The sequence below is a fragment of the Callionymus lyra genome, chromosome 2, assembly GCF_982586985.1.
Source record: "Callionymus lyra chromosome 2, fCalLyr1.hap1.1, whole genome shotgun sequence".
Classification (NCBI taxonomy): Eukaryota; Metazoa; Chordata; class Actinopteri; order Syngnathiformes; family Callionymidae; genus Callionymus; species Callionymus lyra.
The window spans coordinates 19,322,485-19,341,748 of NC_141819.1; the positions used below are offsets into that span (position 1 = coordinate 19,322,485).

General features: G+C 38.8%; 1 protein-coding gene across 3 annotated transcripts; it reads right to left on the reverse strand.

Moving 5' to 3' along the window:
- Positions 1-4,091: 4,091 nt before the first annotated feature.
- On the reverse strand, positions 4,092-19,065 carry ect2 (epithelial cell transforming 2). 3 transcript variants are annotated; one of them, XM_087783857.1, is made up of 26 exons: positions 18,773-19,065; positions 18,459-18,589; positions 16,633-16,712; positions 15,742-15,834; positions 15,238-15,420; positions 15,046-15,135; positions 13,586-13,693; positions 13,157-13,230; positions 12,946-13,076; positions 12,637-12,752; positions 12,345-12,407; positions 11,959-12,184; positions 11,552-11,676; positions 11,228-11,347; positions 11,078-11,146; positions 10,903-11,013; positions 10,704-10,800; positions 10,267-10,348; positions 10,000-10,078; positions 9,675-9,794; positions 9,188-9,326; positions 8,211-8,365; positions 7,873-7,980; positions 7,418-7,552; positions 5,997-6,285; positions 4,923-5,642 (listed from the first exon to the last, which is right to left on the reverse strand). In XM_087783857.1, exons 2-26 carry the CDS (start codon positions 18,568-18,570, stop codon positions 5,434-5,436), a joined length of 3,114 nt encoding a protein of 1,037 aa, XP_087639983.1. In that variant the 5' UTR covers positions 18,571-18,589; positions 18,773-19,065; the 3' UTR covers positions 4,923-5,433. The 3 variants fall into 3 exon arrangements, with proteins under 3 accessions (XP_087639981.1, XP_087639982.1, XP_087639983.1); XM_087783855.1 differs by lacking the exons at positions 4,923-5,642; positions 5,997-6,285 and adding an exon at positions 4,092-4,882; XM_087783856.1 differs by lacking the exons at positions 4,923-5,642; positions 5,997-6,285; positions 15,742-15,834 and adding an exon at positions 4,092-4,882.
- Between the last annotated feature and the right edge of the window lie 199 nt (positions 19,066-19,264).

The window sequence follows — 19,264 nt, forward strand, 5'->3', positions numbered from 1 at the left end:
ACAGGAATGATAGGATCTGATCTAATAGAGAGACAAACCCTGAAGGTAACAATAGTAGCCCAAAACTATTCTATAATCCAAATCTGATTTAGACTCAATTGTTTGTGGGTTTTGTTTGTCTGTTAATTTATTAGATATGTTTGTCTTATTTTATATCTGTATTTTATGTTTGTAGAGTTTGGAACAAATCCTTGTTACTTATATAATTAAAGATATATAAATGATAACGTTTGTTGTGATGATCTTAATCCTTAACAATCTGACATTGTGTTTGCTTAAATTACACTGTGACAAATGAGCATTCCAAAAAAAGAAAAGTGTAAAAAGCGAATAAAAGGAAGAAAATGATTGCATTAATTTCTTTTTTTAATGTCAAATGAGAAGCAAAAGGAAAGTTGAAGATGTAAACGTGAACAACAATATGTAAATGCAAAAAGACTTTTGAAATAAACTGTTACATTGATGATAAACAAGTCTAATGTTTGTGTTTATCTCTCAGTATTGTCGAGTCTCACCGATCAGCATCTTGTAATGTCGCACAAAAACCTGAAGACCTTCGGTTACATGAAGAATACATCATCTCATTTCAGATCCGGTGCGTGTTTGATCACAGCCGACGTGAAACCCTAAGGACTCGAATCCGAACTCGTTCTTCACACTGGATGGTGAAGTTTGTGTAGTCACTTCAAACAGCAACCTTTGTTCGTAGACAGTTGTTGAATTATACAACACAGAGCGTCGACTCTGCCTTTATCTTTATCGCACTATGAGTAATATCAGATTGTCCATGTGTGTGGACGGAACAATTCAGATGGACATGAACACATCACAGGTTGAGTTGCACTAGATTTGGACTCAAACCAGAATCCAGGTAGTGGTTTGAAGAAGCTTCATGATGCTTTTTGATCCATAATCGCGGGATTTTATTAATTTTGGTCAAACCTCAAATCATTGTAAACCAACGGCAACATCTACTGAGCTCAGTGGTATCCTAGTTTTCTTAAAGGAAGGCAGATATTGAAATTTCTAACTTTTTTGTGCCATTGAAATACATTTCAATTATTCTTACCAGTCCTTAAATATTTGTTCAGGCTTTTCCTTGATTTTATGGAACTCCTGTGTTGTTCTCAGTGTTATCTTGACCTTTTAAGTAAATACTTTATTGAATATTGTTTTTATGGTTTAAGCGCTTTGTGACCCTGGTCTGGAAAAGCGCTATATAAATGCAAATTACTTACTAAACTTACTTACTTAAAGACCCAATCTGAAGGATTAAAAAGGCGAATCTGTCTCCCCCTTGTGTCTGGATAGTATAACTTCAATGTCGTGAATTTCACTCACAATTTTCTGCATGCAAATGTGTTCACCAAACGAGATAAAGTCTCTTTATTCAAAAGTTTCCTTTTTTATCTTGCTGGTAATTCACAAGGGAAAAACGGTTCTTAATTAAGAAAGCAGCCACCTGGGTGTCTTTTTTTTTCTACTACGAGAAAGAATTTGACTCCCAAAAGTACCACATTTAACAGAAGAGGGAGAACGTGATAAATGATGGAATTAAAGTGTGTGAGGAACCTCGGACGAGGGCGATGAGATTTCACAGTCTGGTTTCATCGTGACTCGATTGTAATGGAGACGCTTCGCTCAATCAGCTTTGATTAACGTTGATTGCAATTAACTTAAAAGTTAACGAAAAGGCTCTGAAACATGTTGAGAAAATACTGCCACGAGTTCAACCGCGTCTCAGATGGATTCTGACGGAACTCCAGCAGGGGTCAGCACCAGCTGGTGAAGGGGAGAGAATCAAACGATAATATATACGCCAGGAAGTGAAAAGCTGCTGAAATAATTTCTCTCTAACGCTCGACAACCATCGCCTGGTTGTACCATCCTGGCACCATCTTGGGTTAATGTGCAAAATCAGCTCTGATGTTGAACTCATGACGTCTGTGAGTTTGAAGTGTTATTGCGTTTGGCAGCAGAACGTACTGAACATTTCTAACTGGCTTTTTAAAATATGTCTGCAGCACAGCTCACTGGATATTTGCCCAAACTGTTGAATCAAACTTTCCCCCGCATTCTATTAATGCAGCCGACAAAATCTTTGCCTGGAAACTGATTTACCTGCTTATAAATCAGACGCCATATGGACGGGATTATGGTCTGGCAATGAGTTTGCAGGCCTGGGTCAGAACCAGGGTTTGGATCGCGTCCCAATTTTGCCATCATTCTGCTATTTATTTTCCCCGTTTAGAGAATCAAGTCCGTGTTAAAAGGGGTTCAGTCAGAGTGTAGTCATTTATTTCTGTGGTTTTTAAAAAGAGGAAGCTCACTGATAGTATTCTTTATTGTGATGACATTAGTGTGGTATCAACAGTAACAAGTCATTACTTAATTATTGATTAATATACAGTCACTGAAAAAAATATGAGCCATTTTTTTTCTTCTTCAAGCAATGGTTGGCAGGTCATTTCAATCTCAGCTTTCCACACTTTTATTTATGTTTCTATTCATTTTAAATGTGTGTTTCACAGTTAAAAACACAATAAAGTAGTAATCAAAAGTAGTAGGTAAACAGTTGTGTATCAGTTATGGAGCAATGAGGTTAAAAAAACTGCTTGAGAACTTGGCTCCTGCAAGGGTTTGAGTGACGTCATCTGCTTGTCTGTGATGTAACATAGAAACAGTCTTTTTAATATCCACAAACAGGTAGATGTTAATAAATGTTTATTTTCGAAAATAAAATGCTAAATATTGTATCAATAGAATCATTAACAATTGAATAATAAAATGAAAAATGTGCATTTTCATTTAATGTGTTAGGTTTTTATGCAGGACATGGGGGGGAAAGAAAGGGTAGGATTTAAACCCAAACACACATTCTGTTATTTTGTGACAATTAAATTAACATTTTTGATCCTCGAGATTTGTATACATGTTCAGGGGCTAGTGAAATTGCTCATAATAATCACATTGATCGAAAATGATCATAATAATTATATTTCAAAAAGGGGTTTTGTAGAACTTGTTTTGGGTGTGATCTGTTTGGCAACAAATACTGCTTAAACCTGGTAAGAAAGTGAAAAAACGGGTCCTCTGCCTCCATCTACTGGACAGATTATGTACTTTTCCTAAATGTCGAAATAGCTCGAGGGTTTATTTTTAGAATACACGGGGCAGTACTTGAATGATTTAACATTGATGATTTATTATTATTGATCAATATTAAAGCGACACATTTCAAGCCAATTAAATATTTGGGACTTCAAAAAAGTTGCCAAAACATAGATTGATTGAATAGTGACTCTTTTGCCAGTCTTTTAAAAAGTTGTAAATCAAAAAGAACCATCAGTTTACGCTGTCACAGGCATTTCTAGCACTAAATAGGACTATTTTAATGAATCATTCATGCTTGGAATCAAAGGGGAATAAAGAGAGAAATGTGATGTTCTAGGTAGTGATGGGCTGGTGAAGCTTCATGAAGCAGTGTCATGTTGTTTAGAGGTCAGTAGGTGGCGCCATCACTTTAAAAATGATTAGAACGTTTGTTGAAAACAAAGGAAACTAGTGCAGAGACCGCCATCTAGTGGACTCTGAAAATAATGACACTGCATCAGGGTTCAAGGTTCATCAGTCCATCACTAGTTGTAGGTTCTATTGAAACAAACACTGCTCACTGTGCAAAGTTTTTTGTTTAGGATTCAGCAGCAACACTCAAGGACAGCACTGATGAATGTCCCGCTGTATAAGACAATGTGAATTCCTCTCAGTGTTTTGGAGGACATCCAAAAACTACCTGCCGAGCTGAAGGAGATAATAAACATTTCCTCTAATAATAAAGACCATATAGTTTTTGTGCTGTCCACACTGGCCAGCCTCGACCAGACAAGTGTACTTTAAGAGAACTTAACACCATGTCACGTTAGTCAGCCTTAACATAAGGACCTGAATTCAAACTTGAAAAATGTTTTCACTGAAATGATGGAGAGCTCTTGTCCACTGAGATCACAAGGAAAGACACCAGATCCACTGTCGTGTTGTGTGTGTGCGCCTTGGTTTGGATGTTAAATCAACAATGACGACGGTAATTTGATAGATGTGGTTTATTTTTCTGTAGATGCTCACAATCAGGTGCATTTAAGTGCATTTAATACCCAGACAGAAGAGGTTAAAACAAACAGGAAAGACAATCACAACTCATACAGGACGTCGGGTACAAAAGAAGAAAATATATAACATTTATTCAGAAAGAATAAATATGAAGTCTCGGACAAACACGAAAATGTAAACAGCTTAAAATTGTTTAAAAAGCTGGTCACTAAGATTAAAAAACGGTAGAATAGATAAAGACTTTCAGGTCTATTGGATTAAAATAAGTCAGTTACAAAAAAAAAAGATAAACAAACCAACACTGGTAACAGAGGAGACATGAAACCCAAACTACAGACCTCATGTGTAGCTTTAACACAGATCACTGTTGATCAAGATAATCCTTCATCTAACCCGGTTAAACCCTAAAACCTCAGGGCCAGCAGAAGGTGCTGTGCCAATACTGTCTAGCATTGGTCAGTACCATGCTACCACACCCTTGCATGGACGACACAAAAACACCGTCAGAGTGATACACTCGACGAGGAACATACATGAAGCACCGAGCGGTCGCACCTTTGTGATCCCCAGCCCTGATCAAACCACTAGTAACTAGTAGTGTCAACTCAGATAGTCGTATTTACAGGAGGTTAGCAGCGCTCTATGCAAAAAGGAGGCGGTTTTAGAAAAGGTGCGTCGTGGATCGACTGAAGTTGCTGGTGGAGGATCGACTGAAGGTGTGGTACTTCCTCTCAAACATAGAACTCAAGTTGACCATGGATGGAGAGTGTCGCATCTGGAAGAGAGGAAAGAGTGTCAAGAGAAGCATGACTGGGTTAATGATCGTCACAACGGAGGGGATGAGTTGAATAGAAGAGTGAGAGAAAACTGATAAATTCAAAGACGTGAGGTTGTTAAAACATCCATCGACTCACCAGACCAGCGTGTTAAACTTGAGTCATTAGTCAACTTTGTGTCAGAATAGAAGTGAAAAATAAATGCATAGAAACACAACCGTGTCCTTTTTCTGCTTCTCCGAATCATTGCACTCGTTTACCAACATGTCCAGAAGTTGTTAGATCAAAGGAATGTTACTCAAGTTATTAGAAACGTTCTCGTCATAAACTTGTGAGGAAAGAGCAGAACAAAAGCCACCGAGTGAACGGATCCTCACCAACGTACTCAGCACCAGTGACACAGACTCTAAACAATCCCTTCAAATCTTTTATCCAAATTGTGATGAGTTTGTTTATCCGTATCAAATAGTGTCAGCTTCCAAGGGATTGATTCAGGGTGTAGAAACAAAGCCAGGTTAGAAGAGTTTTTGCTCACATAAAACTCCTTCAACTACAGAAGAGTCTCCTTACGAGGACTGGCCGGCACCGTCTTGCGTGGCTCCGTACCGGCGTTGCATTTGACACCAGTGGAGTGAGAACCAGAGGCCCTTGGCGGGAAGCGCCCGGGAGGCAAGTATCGTGTGACGTGCTGGGCGGACTTTGAGTTGTTCTGAGCGGAGACTGGAACAGTTTGAATCGGGGCGGATGAGTAACGGGGTGCTGAGGCGGACTTTGAGTTGTTCTGAGCGGAGACTGGAACAGTTTGAATCGGGGCGGATGAGTAACGGGGTGCTGAGGCGGACTTTGAGTTGTTCTGAGCGGAGACTGGAACAGTTTGAATCGGGGCGGATGAGTAACGGGGTGCTGAGGCGGACTTTGAGTTGTTCTGAGCGGAGACTGGAACAGTTTGAATCGGGGCGGAAGAGTAACAGGGTGCTGAGGTGGACTTTGAGTTGTTCTGAGCCGAGACTGGAACAGTTTGAATCGGGGCGGATGAGTAATGGGGTGCTGAGGTGGACTTTGAGTTGTTCCGAGGGGATACTGGAACAGTATGAATCGGGGCGGATGAGTAACGGGGTGCTGAGGTGGACTTGCGGGGGGTGGACGGCCCGGGCTGAGATTGTGACGACTTTGCGGTGGGGACCCTGAGAGACGACTCTCGGTCCTTCTCCACATATTTAACGGCCGGCTTCTGCTCGTCCTGGGGTTGGGAGCAGATGCTGCGGACCGGTGCGGGGCTGCACGCATTGAACCCAGGAACCCTCGCTCTGACCGGAGGGAGGTCCAGTGAGTTGGAGCGCTGCACCATGGCACTGCTCTTGGATGAATCGCTCAGACTAAATGTTGAGGTGGAACGAGACATCTACAATAGATAGAAGATGAACATGCAGAGTGTATTTACTCATCGCCAACACATCCATTCAAAAGGTAATAAGCAGGGTATATATATATATATATATATATATATATATATATATAAAAACACAATCAACGTTTATATCCCGTGTTGACGAGCGAGATAAGTGATTTGTACATGATTACATGTATGATATGAATTATTCAAACACAGATACGCACATTCACTCTGACAACACAATTGTTGCTTCTCGCCTTCATAATTCCCTGCAGCTGTCAAAGATTAACCAACAATCATTGCCTGCATGAAAAGATTCCAAAGATCCTGCATAATGATGGAAGAACAGCTGAAAGAAGAACAACATCACGATGGCTAATCAAAAAAGAGGTCAAAGGTTAGACCTCGACGACAAAATAACACGGTGACAAGACGGAAAGAGTCGGAGTTCACCGTTCTGTTCGTGGGAGAAAATATAATTATAATGATTACATCTTCACTGCTTTCCTGCGGCTAGTGGACACATCGAAGAACCAAGTACCTGCATGTTTACTGTGATTTTCCTCACGTCCTAATAAGTGGTTCTTATTGCCTCCCGAAAGAAAACAGACCAGAAGAAGCCAGCTGACAAATGTCTGCTGAAAATTGCCCACTCGGATTAAAAAATTAGAAGAAAAACAGACAAACGTTCTAACAATGCTCGCCTTGGCAAACAATTACAAATCCCTCCAAACGTGCTGCCTCAGTTCTCTGTGTGAATCTGCTTTTGTGTCGTTCCTTCAGTCCAACACAAACAAAGACATGAAAGAAGTGTCGACACGGATCACTTCTCTTCCTTCTCTCTGAGAAACACCTTTTCTGATCCCCATCTCCTTCTCAATGGCTTCACTTCCAGAGTTGCGTTTATTCTTAAACAGTTTTACTGCGACTACAGATTTATCTCCACTGAACCGATGATGGCTGCCAGGAGCACGCCACATGCCCACTTAGCTCTGGCAGTATTCGCATCCGTCATTAAAAACGTAAAGCAAACATTTTCTCTGTTAAGCAGCTGAACAGGAGAAAAACAAAACGTGTAAGATGTGTTCCACTGTGGGAGTTTAATCCGTTTCTACACAGGCCAGGACTGAAAATGACTCACCGCCAGTGTGGCGCTGCTGCCGAGATGATTTTCACATCCCGGCCTCTGGCTCTTTTCATCTGGAGTACTGTTGGCCATGAAGGCTCGCTGGATCACACGTTTTGGGGTTTTCGTGAATGAAAAAGCCCTGGTGACCTAAACACAAGCACAAAAACAACACGTTGTCGCCCTGTTTTTAGTGTCTCTGATTACATCAATGAGAACCTTCACTTCTTTAGGATTTCTTTAACACACATTTGAAGCATAGTTTAAAAAAATGTGTTCTTCTTTTCTTGTCATGAAATGGAAGGATTCATACCAGGACAAAGAAAGGTACTGTATAAATAGAATAAAATGATAAAAAGGTACAATAAAAAAGATTTCACACTCCAACTATTTAAGAAAAAGAAGCCACATAATACAATAAATGTACACATAATAGAATACATAACAGTAGCTGATGACTAAACCCTGACCTTCTTGGAAGTCTTCTTGATGGCTCTGGAGGCTTTGCTGAGTGTGCTGTCCATGTCCTTTGTGCTGACCTGTAATGTGTCCGGGTCTGTGCACTGGATAAGATCATCCTGGAAAGGACAACAATGAAATGTTTTGGTCAACACACAGCAGACAACTTTACATTCCCTCTTAATATAGCAACATGGAGCTGCCTCTCAGTTTCCAAGTGAACTATGACTTCACAATAACTTAAACCAGGTCTGTCATTAACCAAAAAGATGTTTGATTCTAAACCTTCATTTTAAGCCGGTTGCGAGTTACCAATATACAAACTTATCTTTCCAACAACGTTTCTCACCGAGTCGGTCCTACAGATGGTGTTGGCCACATGGCGACAAAGAGTGCGCAGCCAGACGCTCTTAACAGTTTCCTCTCCAGTCAGTTGGAAGCTGAACAACAAGTTTTCTTGTTCGGTCGGTGGATGGACAACCAGGGCAAATGCATTCACACATTCTAGAGCGGAGAGAAGCAAAGAGTGATGAGAAATGCTTGAGAATCTAATTAAAAACAACATTTACTAAATAAAGGTGTGAAAAAAAAGTTTATTTGTGTCTTTAAGTCTGCATCTACTGCAGAGATCCAAGATTCTTCTTCTTCTACAGTATTGTAGCAAAGCTTAAATGTGTTCTTGTGTTTGCGCTTTGCTCTCCCAATTCATATCTCATTTCTTTTGTAATACAAAACAGTTATCTCGGCATTTTCATTGTTCTTCAATCATTTAGAGTCTAATACAATTCTTGCTCCAACTATTTGAGCTCCCACTGATCATTTAATAGGCATGCTATTTGGGATAGCTTGTGAATACGACTCGTAAGTAAGTCATATATTTTGTGTTAAGACTTCCCCAATTTAGCCTTTTTTAAATTCTAGTCACTGAGATGCAGATTGTTTCAAAACTCAATAAGGTCCTGGAAATTAGAAGCTGTTAAAGTGCAGCCAATGTGTTGATTGAAGTGCGTCTTAAATAGATGTTGCACTCTATTGTACTCATCTGTATGTGTCCGTTTGTACAAAACTCTTTTTTCATTGCAATATTGACATTAGAAAATGTGCTTAAGCCCCACCCAATAAAAAAACACTTGATTTTTCCGGAGATTAAATCTTGTTTATCATAACCACGCTCTGCTGTGATTGGTCAAGCATTGAGGTTTTTCACCACGCGTTATCGATCAAGGAAGTCTCCACCTCCCAGGGACTCATTGTATAAACAAAGAGGGCCATAATATTCAAATCATACCAACATCTCTAAGTACAGAAAGAAAACAGTGCTTTTACCTTCAGTGTCCTGGAGGTCAAGGACTTTTCGAATTTGTGACAAAGGCATCAGTGCGATGTGTTTCAGTGGTGGTGGTGGTCTGGTCTGTCCCATCGGGCTCTTAAATGTATTTATCACCTTGTGTCTTTTTCTAGCAATCTGCAAATACAAACACATTTAATTTGAGTTGGAGTTGAAAAAGTACGGAAATGACGGATGAATGCATGGATATAAATGATCGTTGGTCAGCATTTTTTTCAAGAACAACAAACAAATCAATGTTTCCAGTCGTCAATTTCCATTAGTTTCAGCTGCTGATGAACGACAGTCATAAATATAATAACCAGCTGCTGTGTGTCGATATGACTTAATGCCATTGCTTTAATATAGTTTATATCTTATTTTAACCATTTAACCATCTTAACCTAACTTTAAATAAAAGATGCTTCAATGCCAGCGATGAGTTAATATACATTTCAATGATATTTTGATGTAATGCATCGTTACCTCGAGGCAGTCGTTGAAGAGGAACAGTGTCACTTGTTCTCCTCGGTCACAGGGCTGGTCACCCAGAGCGATCGTCTCTACCCGGTAGACAAGACTTCGGTGAGACGACAACAGGTTTGCCTGAAATAAAGATATCAAAGTTTAAGTACATCAGGTGTCAGTTTTTTATGTACGTCAAATATCGAGAAATGAGCCGAGAGGCAGAAATTAATCTCACTTAAGAAAATCCATCACATTTCTGAAGCGTTAAATCATTTACTCAAATTTGATCAATTAAAAATAAAGAAACATGTTTCATATAAAGCAGACAATTGTTTCGACTTACTGGACAACCATCGACCTCATAAACAACATCGAAGATCTGCTTCTGTCCTTCCGTTTTTCTTTTGTCTTCATTGATGTGACTGTAGGAAACACACAATCCAAACAAAATAAGCCCTTTTAACCATGAAAATAATTTAATTTAAAAATATTTTCAAATCATAATATTTTTAAAATGATATCCGTTGTGCATCCCTAATGTTAAGTACATTTTCATATCAAATAAATAAACTTTATAATGATTCAATCAAATGGTAAAACACAAACTCACGTCATTACTTCCTTCAGAGATTCAATTGCCTTCTCCAATGTAATCTTGTCTGGGTTTTCATCCAAAGTGTGCTTCTTAATGTCTGTAGAGTAAAACAAATATTACAGATGAAGATGCTACAAATAATTGAAACTGTACAGCAAATAAAACTGATCCCAGCTTCTGAGAGAAAAATATTGTTTCATAGTGTCGAACCAATCTAATTATTCTAGATTTACTTCCACATTTTCTCCGTCTGTCTTCCGAATAAATTTGTACATGCATTTATCGCCAAGAAAGCAATATGGGAACTAAAATATATCAATTGTTTTAAACAGTGTTAAAAACGTTATTAGAAAGAAGAAGCCAGTAAATTTGCTTTTTCTCAACAGTACAACAGCTCAGCTGCCATATTTTGAAAAATCATGCAGTACATGTTAAACAATCTTGCGTCTCACCATTAAGAAGAAGAGCAACACTGGGCAATCTCTGAACAGGCCTGATGAGAAGCTCCACCAGGGTCTGCCTTCCACACTCTGGCTTTGACTGGTTAATCTGGGCAAAGAGATTAAAATTAAATATCAAGATTCAGAATCATCTACGAGCAAGAACAACAAATCTACAGTCCGTGGATCTTGTCTGAAAGTCAGTTCATACCTTGAGAAAAGCATGGAAGCGAGGCTTCAGTCTCTCACAGCGAACAATGGTCTCCTTACTCATTTCAAAAAAGTTGACAAACGGTGGGTAGGCCTTCACCAGCTCTTTTGACTTGGAAGGGAAAATGGAAAAGTCAGCAAAAATGATAATAATAGTTGAGGTATGGGGTACACACATATTTCAGGATGATGCCGCCAATGCTCTTGTCCTCCGACCAGTTAGTCAAGATCTCTTCAAGGTCATTCTGAAGGGGAAACATAAGTGTAGAGAAGATTAATATTGGATCATTGTGTTTTCATCAAACGCTGAAGGTAAGAACTCGTACCTTAATTCTGGTGTGGACGTCGTAAATGTCTGGGATGCTGCCAAATATGGTTTTCATTTCTTCCTGGGCCAGGATGGGTCCACCCACCTGTTCCTCCTTTTCCAAGGGGATCTTAAAAAGCTGTAAAGACATGTTTTTAAATACTCGTACTTCATTTCTGAATGGGACGAAAACAAAATGGTTTTGTCAGTATTTTCTAACTACACTGTCTTTTTAATTTGCATAGGAACTCAACATACTTCTGCAACCATTTATGCTGTTCTGCATAAAGAAAGAAAAGCTGAAGAAAAATCCTCCAAGAATTGCACTTCTCGACCAACTAACCTGAATTATAGTGTCCAGGATGTCGACATAATTTCTTTCAGTCTGATAGAGCTCCTTGGAGACCTGCCACCTGGCAGACTGCTTCATCGGTAGAGGAGTTGAACTCTTTGATGGCTTGAGGCTCTCTGGAAACGACAAAGTAATGATGAACACAAGTTATCCTGGGAAGTGGATTAGCAGGAGCCACCCTATGTTTTCGAGGAAATAGAATCAAAAGAAAGTCTATCTCACAATAAAGAAAAATAAGGAAAAATTATACATCCGATGGAAATTCAAGTCAGAGTATGTTTTAGGGGGTTTATAGATAGAAATAAAATTGTACCTAAGCTTAGAAATACTTGAAATGACCACCAAGGTTGTTAAAAATAATGTCAAGGCTTTTAAACAATTCTACTTATTAATCGTACCGTGTTGCCCTTTGCATGTTTCGGGAGTGTTTGAGATGTCCAGTAGAGATCCCATAGAGAGTGAGTGCTCAGCCGACGGCCGTTTACGTGGTGGAGGGAAAGGCGAGATCTCGCTTTCTTTGCTGATCTGAGCGAGTGTTTCCCTCAGTCGCCGACGCTTGCGGTTACTATTGGGTGTGTTGAGGGAGAGTAGAGATACTGCTTTCTTCATGGCTGGACTGTCATTCTGTCACAAAATGGGAGAAAGTTTGCCAACAACAAGAGAAAAATGTTCCTTTCATTCAATTTCACCCAATATTATCAAAGGCATCACGTTCCTAAACATGACTTAGAAGAACTTTTATCTTTAAAGTTCTGGAGTTGCAAGTACATGATGGTTATCTCACCTTCTCATACAGATACATCGACTCTCCGGCTCTTGCATCCATTTGGATACTTCCCCAAAACCACTAAAAAGCAAAAACATAATGAAATTAAAGCAGGCGAAAATATTCTTAACACATTAAAAGTCAAAATTAACAGTTATTCACTTGGGTCTTAGTCAAATTAAACGTTAAATTAAAAAGAATAGCTCTTTAGGATATCTATTTTATCAACTTTACTCTTTTTTACCCATTTTGTCGTCAGGCCTTGGGTGTTAAAGGGCTACACAAAGTCAGTAAAAAAAAAGATTCTCACCTCTTGCTTGACCACATACACTTTCTTAGAAGCTGTAGGCGGCAGCTCCCTCACAGAATTTTCCTCCACTACCATGTGGGTGCATCGCTCATCCACAGCTTCCACATAGTTACCACCTGTTTTTTTAAAAGACAAAACAAAGTGGATTAGTCCATTTATAAATGTATAAATTAAACATCATTGAAGGTTTGATTTCCTGATATTTGGAGTAATTCAAGATCAAGTGAATTAAACGACTTTTTAAGTTCACCCCTAATTATTGCAGCACAAACATATTCTCCAAATTAATTAGAAGCAAATAGTGCTGACCGTGTGCGACTGTTCTCTCCTCCATGTTGGCTTTCTCTTCCTCGGAAAAGCCCCAGAAACCTAAGACGCAATCCTGGAATGGAGGGACTTTAAACTGTGTTCGAAATTCTTCATCTGCGGCATGAAACGCCCTGAGCACATTAAAGGGACAAAGACATTTAACGCCAAGGCTGCAATTTAATAGCAAATTAAAATAATGGGTTATACTTACACATCATCTCGTCTCTCCCAGGCCTTAAATATCCATGTCGGGGTGAGGATGGGGGTACCCATACACACTGCAAGCTGAGAAAAAAGCACAATACACACGTATTAACAATTATTTTGTTGCAATCAAAGATCCTTGGTAGATAATATGACATGTGTACAGCATGTAAAAGATTCATGTACAGACTGATAGGAGATTTAAAACTGATATATACTTTGGTTAATACAGCTATTTGTACAACCCAAGATCAACACATTTACCTGCATAATACAAAATCCAATTACTTTAAAATGCTTGATGAAGCTTAAGATGCTTTGAAACAGAATACCAGCGATGATCATAAATATATATATATATATATATATATATATATATATAGTTAAATAAAACATTGTATTATTAATAAAGGAACACATTTCCACGAGTACAGACCCTGTATTTCTCTCCATGTGTGGAGTAGGCGATGAGATGAGTGACCTTAGTGCTGAAGTCTTTCCGGATGATTCCTCCCATGTGGTGCACTAGGTTCACCATGTTTTTCTGTTTGCACAAAATGATATGAATTGAAAGATGTCTTATGTTTAAATAGTTACAACGACCTAGTCGAAAGCAGAATGAATGTAAATCAATTCAATTGACAAATTAATGACAAAAAAGCTAATTTAACATAAAATGTGACATTTTAAATAATTATCAAATGTAAATTAAACACATTTATCGGGATCATTTAATTTGGCCGGGAATAATAAAACATAAAGAAAGTATTATTTGAATTAGTTGGCGTTTATTCAAAACGTGATTAAAAGGTAAGGTAAGGTAAAACTTTATTGATCCCTCAGGTCTCCTTCGGGAAATTGTTTGTTTTTTTCCAATAGCCAGCAGTTTTTCATAAACAATAAAAAATAATAAATAAATAATTAAATAAGAAGAAGAACATAAAGAGGAAGAACAAGATGACACAATCCAAGTCTAAAGATAAAGACAAAGAACATAGGTCAAAGAAAAACAACAAAGACAAAGGATACAAAGACAAACATAGAACAGAACATCCAGATACTTTCACTCCACTCCTGCCCCCGAACTCAGAAGTGTACAATTGAATAGCCCGAGGAATGAATGAGTCCCTGAGTCTATTTGTTTTGCACCTGGGTAGGAGCATTCGTGCACTCATTCTGCTTCTCTGCTCACTGATGACAGTGTTCAGAGGATGACTGTCATCATCCATGATGGACAGTAGTTTGTTCAATGATCTCCTCTCAGCAACTGTCACCAGTGAGTCCAGCTTCATTCCAACCACAGAACCAGCCTTTCTGATCAATCTGTCCAACCTGTTGACACTCCTCTTGGACACATTTCCACCCCAACACACCACAGCATAGAACAGGACACTGGTCACCACAGACTGGTAGAACATGCAGAGGAGCTTCTTGCAGATGTTAAATGATCGAAGCCTCCTCAGAAACTACAGTCTACTCTGAACCTTCTTATATACATGGTCTGTGTTGCAGGACCAGTATACTGTCCATCCACACGCCGAGGTACTTATAGTTGTCAACTATCTCCACCTCGTCGCCTCTGATGGACACTGGACGTGGCTTTGTCCTGGACCTCCCAAAGTCCAAGACCAGCTCCTTGGTCTTTGAGGTGTAAATGGATTCAACAAGCAATCAACATACATCAAAATGGAAAAGAGAACTTCTGTAAAGTTAAAAATTACTTGATACATATTTGCACCTCTGCCAGACTTGTATCTCAGGGAAGATTGGGATTTAATTTTCAACAGATAAATAAAATATCTGTGAATCTATTAATAATATATACATTTTGTGCTTTTCATGTTGCACATTTTAAGACCAAAAATACATTTTCAACAAAGGTGCAAGTTAACTCACCATTTCCTCCTTATTACGAAAACCAGTGAAACATAGTGACAAGTTCCACATGGTGGTCGAGTACAGTGGACGACAGGAAAAAGGGATCGGCTGTAAGAAAAGATGAAAATCAAATGAATAAATTGACCAGATTTAGATAACTAGGTTCTTTTATTTAACCTTTGTTTTACAGTGCTTTAAATGGTTGCATACCTCCTCTTTGAGTGCACAACTAAGCACAACAGGAGGTCCAACAATTCGGTTCTCGTTCTTATAGAGACTGTTGTAGTCAGGGGTGTCAAAGTCTGCGAGGATAAACACCGTCTCAAAGTCAGTGTTTTCCTCATCTCGAAACTCCTCCACATTCTGAGACATGATGCAGGGAATGTTGATATCCTAGGTGGAAAACAACAACATGGTTAGAAAGTCTGTATAATGACCAGAATGAAAGGATTTGGGTAAGTTTGAGTGGAAGTTATCATGAGGACAAAGGAGACAAACAGCAGCAGGTTACACACTTTAATGGCACTTATTAAATGAAAACTAAATTAAGATTAGCAAAAAAATAATTAGTAAAAGGTTATTGTGTGAATTACATATAGTATATTGATCACCCATTGATTAGAAACACACAAGTAAGAGGTGTCGCCCATACAGTCCTTTCCCAAGGCAAGGTGCGGTGTTATAGAAAGCACATTAAAGCACAAGTTACTGTACCATATTGACTATAGATTTAATCATAGTTTTGTCCACTGAACCCGCCTCGCTTCCTCTTATCTTTACCACTGGAACCTCCATTACGTTAATGGCCTGGAAGTATCAGAAATGTTTCAAAAACACACATTCAAGGCAGAAAAAGAAGAAAAGCGATTATGAAAAATAACAAAATCCCAAGACAATCTCATTCAGCCAGTAACTGTAAACATTCTAGTAGTGTGTGAAATGTGCATTTTTGTAACTTTAATAAACATTTTTATTAAAGGGTTAGTTCATCCAAAATTACCGCAACTCATTTTCTACTCACCCTCATGTCGACTAAGGGTTGGGATTGTAATATGTCTACGGTCTACAATGGGAACTGAATTCTAGCCGAAATGTTTCCCATGTGTAGTGTGTTAGCCGTTTAGCTCCTGCTACAAACAAGCTTATCTCTTGTTATCTCAGGGTCAACGGATCACACAAGAGGTCAAAAAGGGTCACAAGGGGTACCAGAAACATTTGTTTTCAGGTCTCTGGGTCACATTGACCATAAAATAACACAAGGGTACAAATATAGACTCGTTTATTCTTTACCAACAACTCCTCATGTCAAGGTGTTGATACAAGAGGAACATGACAAACGAGCAGTATGGAGGTATTTGGATGTTTTTAAGTTTGTCTTTGTGAACGAAGAAAATGGAGCCCCATTCGAGACCATCAAATGGATTTACATTTATTACCACAACTCCCTACGCTGAAAGGAAGAGTTTACTCTGAAAATAATCTAAACCCTTAGTCAACATGAGGGTGAGTGGAATATGAGAAATTGTAATTTTGGGCTAAACTTTCACTTTAAGATGAATATATTTCTGGTTCAAGTCACAGCACAAATGTAAAAGAACATTTTACCTTCAAGGCCTTGACCAGTTTTTCATTCCTGCAAGCTCTTCCGACGAGGACCACTCTGGACTCCACCTTAGGTAGTAGACCTAAAACAAACCAACAAAAAGTATTTGTGAAAGAAAAAAAACATTGTAGATAATGTCCCAAATCACTCCATCTTAAAACATTTCAAAAATGTGTTTTGAAAATGCAGGAATTTAAATAGCATTTTACATATCATAAAAGATTGGGCAGTCAAAGGTTTATAGATCAATAGAAGCTGCACGGTCTGCCTATATTTTGAAGTATATTTTTATAGGAATGTTGTAGTTTGTAGATATTTTTAAACATAATGTTTTTTAACGCCTATAATATCTTTGAGCCAGATACACCGATTCCTCATGTCAAGGTGTCAACACAAGAGCAACATTAAAAACGAGCAGTATGGAGGTATTTTGACGTTTTAAGTTTGTCTTTGTGAACGAAGAAAATGGAGCCCCATTCAAGTATTAAATAGGGCTTGGATTTTTCTAAAGAGTAACTTTTGTAAAACAGCATATTTTTAACCACGGACCAAAATGGTAAGAGAGAGAAGTGCTTTGTGGAAGACAAAAGGTCTTGAGAATTTTGCTATATTCTATAAGAACAGTTCAGGACACATTAAAACCAAAAAGGTATTTCTGTAGATGCCACAAAAGAATGCATGTTAGATACCCAGCCCTAGTGACAAATTAAGTAAACTACCTTCTTCGTCATAGTATTTCCCATCAGGGAGTCCCACAACAAGACAGCCTCGTACAACATAGCATATCTACCTGTCACATCTATCCTTGACGGGAGCGGTGAGAGACGACTCAGCCCGCCTTAAAGGATTGGTGTGACAAGTGCAAACACTTTTTAGCAGCCATACATAATGTATTTTTTCCAGAGGGTCTCCGAGAAACACCCCTACCCACTCTTATTATTACATTATTTGTTTTAATTGTTGATTCCAGTAATTAGAATATTTTTTATTATAGTTTTTCTTTTTTTTATTGATTTTAAATGTGTATGTTTTGTCATTTGTACTGTATGTGAAAACTGCTATGACCAAATGTCCACAATATGGGACAATAAAGGTACTTGTATATGAAATCATCAAATTACTTTCCCTCAACATAAGTTTTACACTCATTGGAAGTCTCCATCCATAATCTTTGCTCCTAATCCTAAACACTTCCATCCAAGGCTGGATTGTGCTTCACGGCATTGATGGAACTCTTTGGTTGTCTTAATATATTTGAAAGTATTAGCTTTACACAAGTTGACCTAAACCCTAAATAACCTGTAGATAAGAATATTAAACAAGAAAGGGATATATAATTTACATCTGGCATATAAGCCACCTATGAGGCAAGAAAGTGAGCAAACGAAAACATGTGGATAATTCCACTGCAGTAATATTTGTAGAGCGATTTTCTAGACCAGGGTCACAAAGCGCTGACAATTAAAACAATACTCAATAAAATAGATGCTTGAATGGTCAAGACACCACCGAGACAAACACAGGAGTCTCAGAAAATCAAGGAAAAGCCTGCACAAATAAAAAGGTCTTAAGATGTTTCCCAAAGTAGTCAGTAGATCATCAAACACAAAGAGAGAGGAAGATCGTTCCAAAGCTTAGGAGCAACAGCCTGGAAGGATTTCTCTCCTCTGGTCCGTAAGCATGTTCAGGAACCATCAGTAGATTCTGATCCACAGACCTAAGAGCCCGAGCTGGGGTCTAAGGCTGGATCAGATCACTGATGTACGTCTGCTGTTCTTCTTACAACGCATATAAAACAGAAGAAAAACTAACAGTAGTATAGATGTACCTTCTCTGTCGTCACACATCATGGTGGTCTCGCACATTCTGGAGTCGTAGACAGAGGAGTCCACGAGAATACTCCGGGCAGTCCCTAACGTCAGTATGCTGCTGTCAGCCATGATGAGTTCACACGTATTCCTGAAAGACCAAAGGTGGAGCAGAAATAAAATAGTGGATGTACGTCAGTTTACTTTATGTACTTGGAAAACACAGATTCGTTTGCACTTTAAAGGACCAATGAGAACAGACAATGGTGGAATTGCGACGTTCAAAATGTTCTTTAGCAACAAAGTCTTAAATTAAAAGAATATCAACACTTACCGAGTGTCTCGCACCTTCAGAAAACTAAAACGGGTGTCACAAACGTATCCAAACGTTTAAAAAAAGCTCCACATCAAGTCAAAAGAAGCCCCTCCACACACCGGGCTAGCTTAGCTATGCTAACAATAAGTGGAAGACGACCAAACATAAAAAAAAACGTTCGAAGTCGTGCTAAATGGAATCTTCTGTGTTTAACTCCAAATCTTTCGTCGATTCATGATGTAGTCTTCGAGTTCAATTGATCCAACACGGGCAAATAAGGCGTCTTCGGTTTGTTGACAGCCAGGACGAGAACGTACGTCTGCCGGTGGAACTGAATTCAAAATGTGCGACGCAAAGGGTGCTGCGTTCTGATTGGTCGCGGATGACGTAAAAGATGTTCGTTACGTCTAAAATGGCTGCTGATTGGTCCGTTCATACCAATCGCGCAGGGGAAGAAAAGACTGTTTCTGGCACAGTGGAATATTTTTAGCTGAACTCCTTGTTATAAAT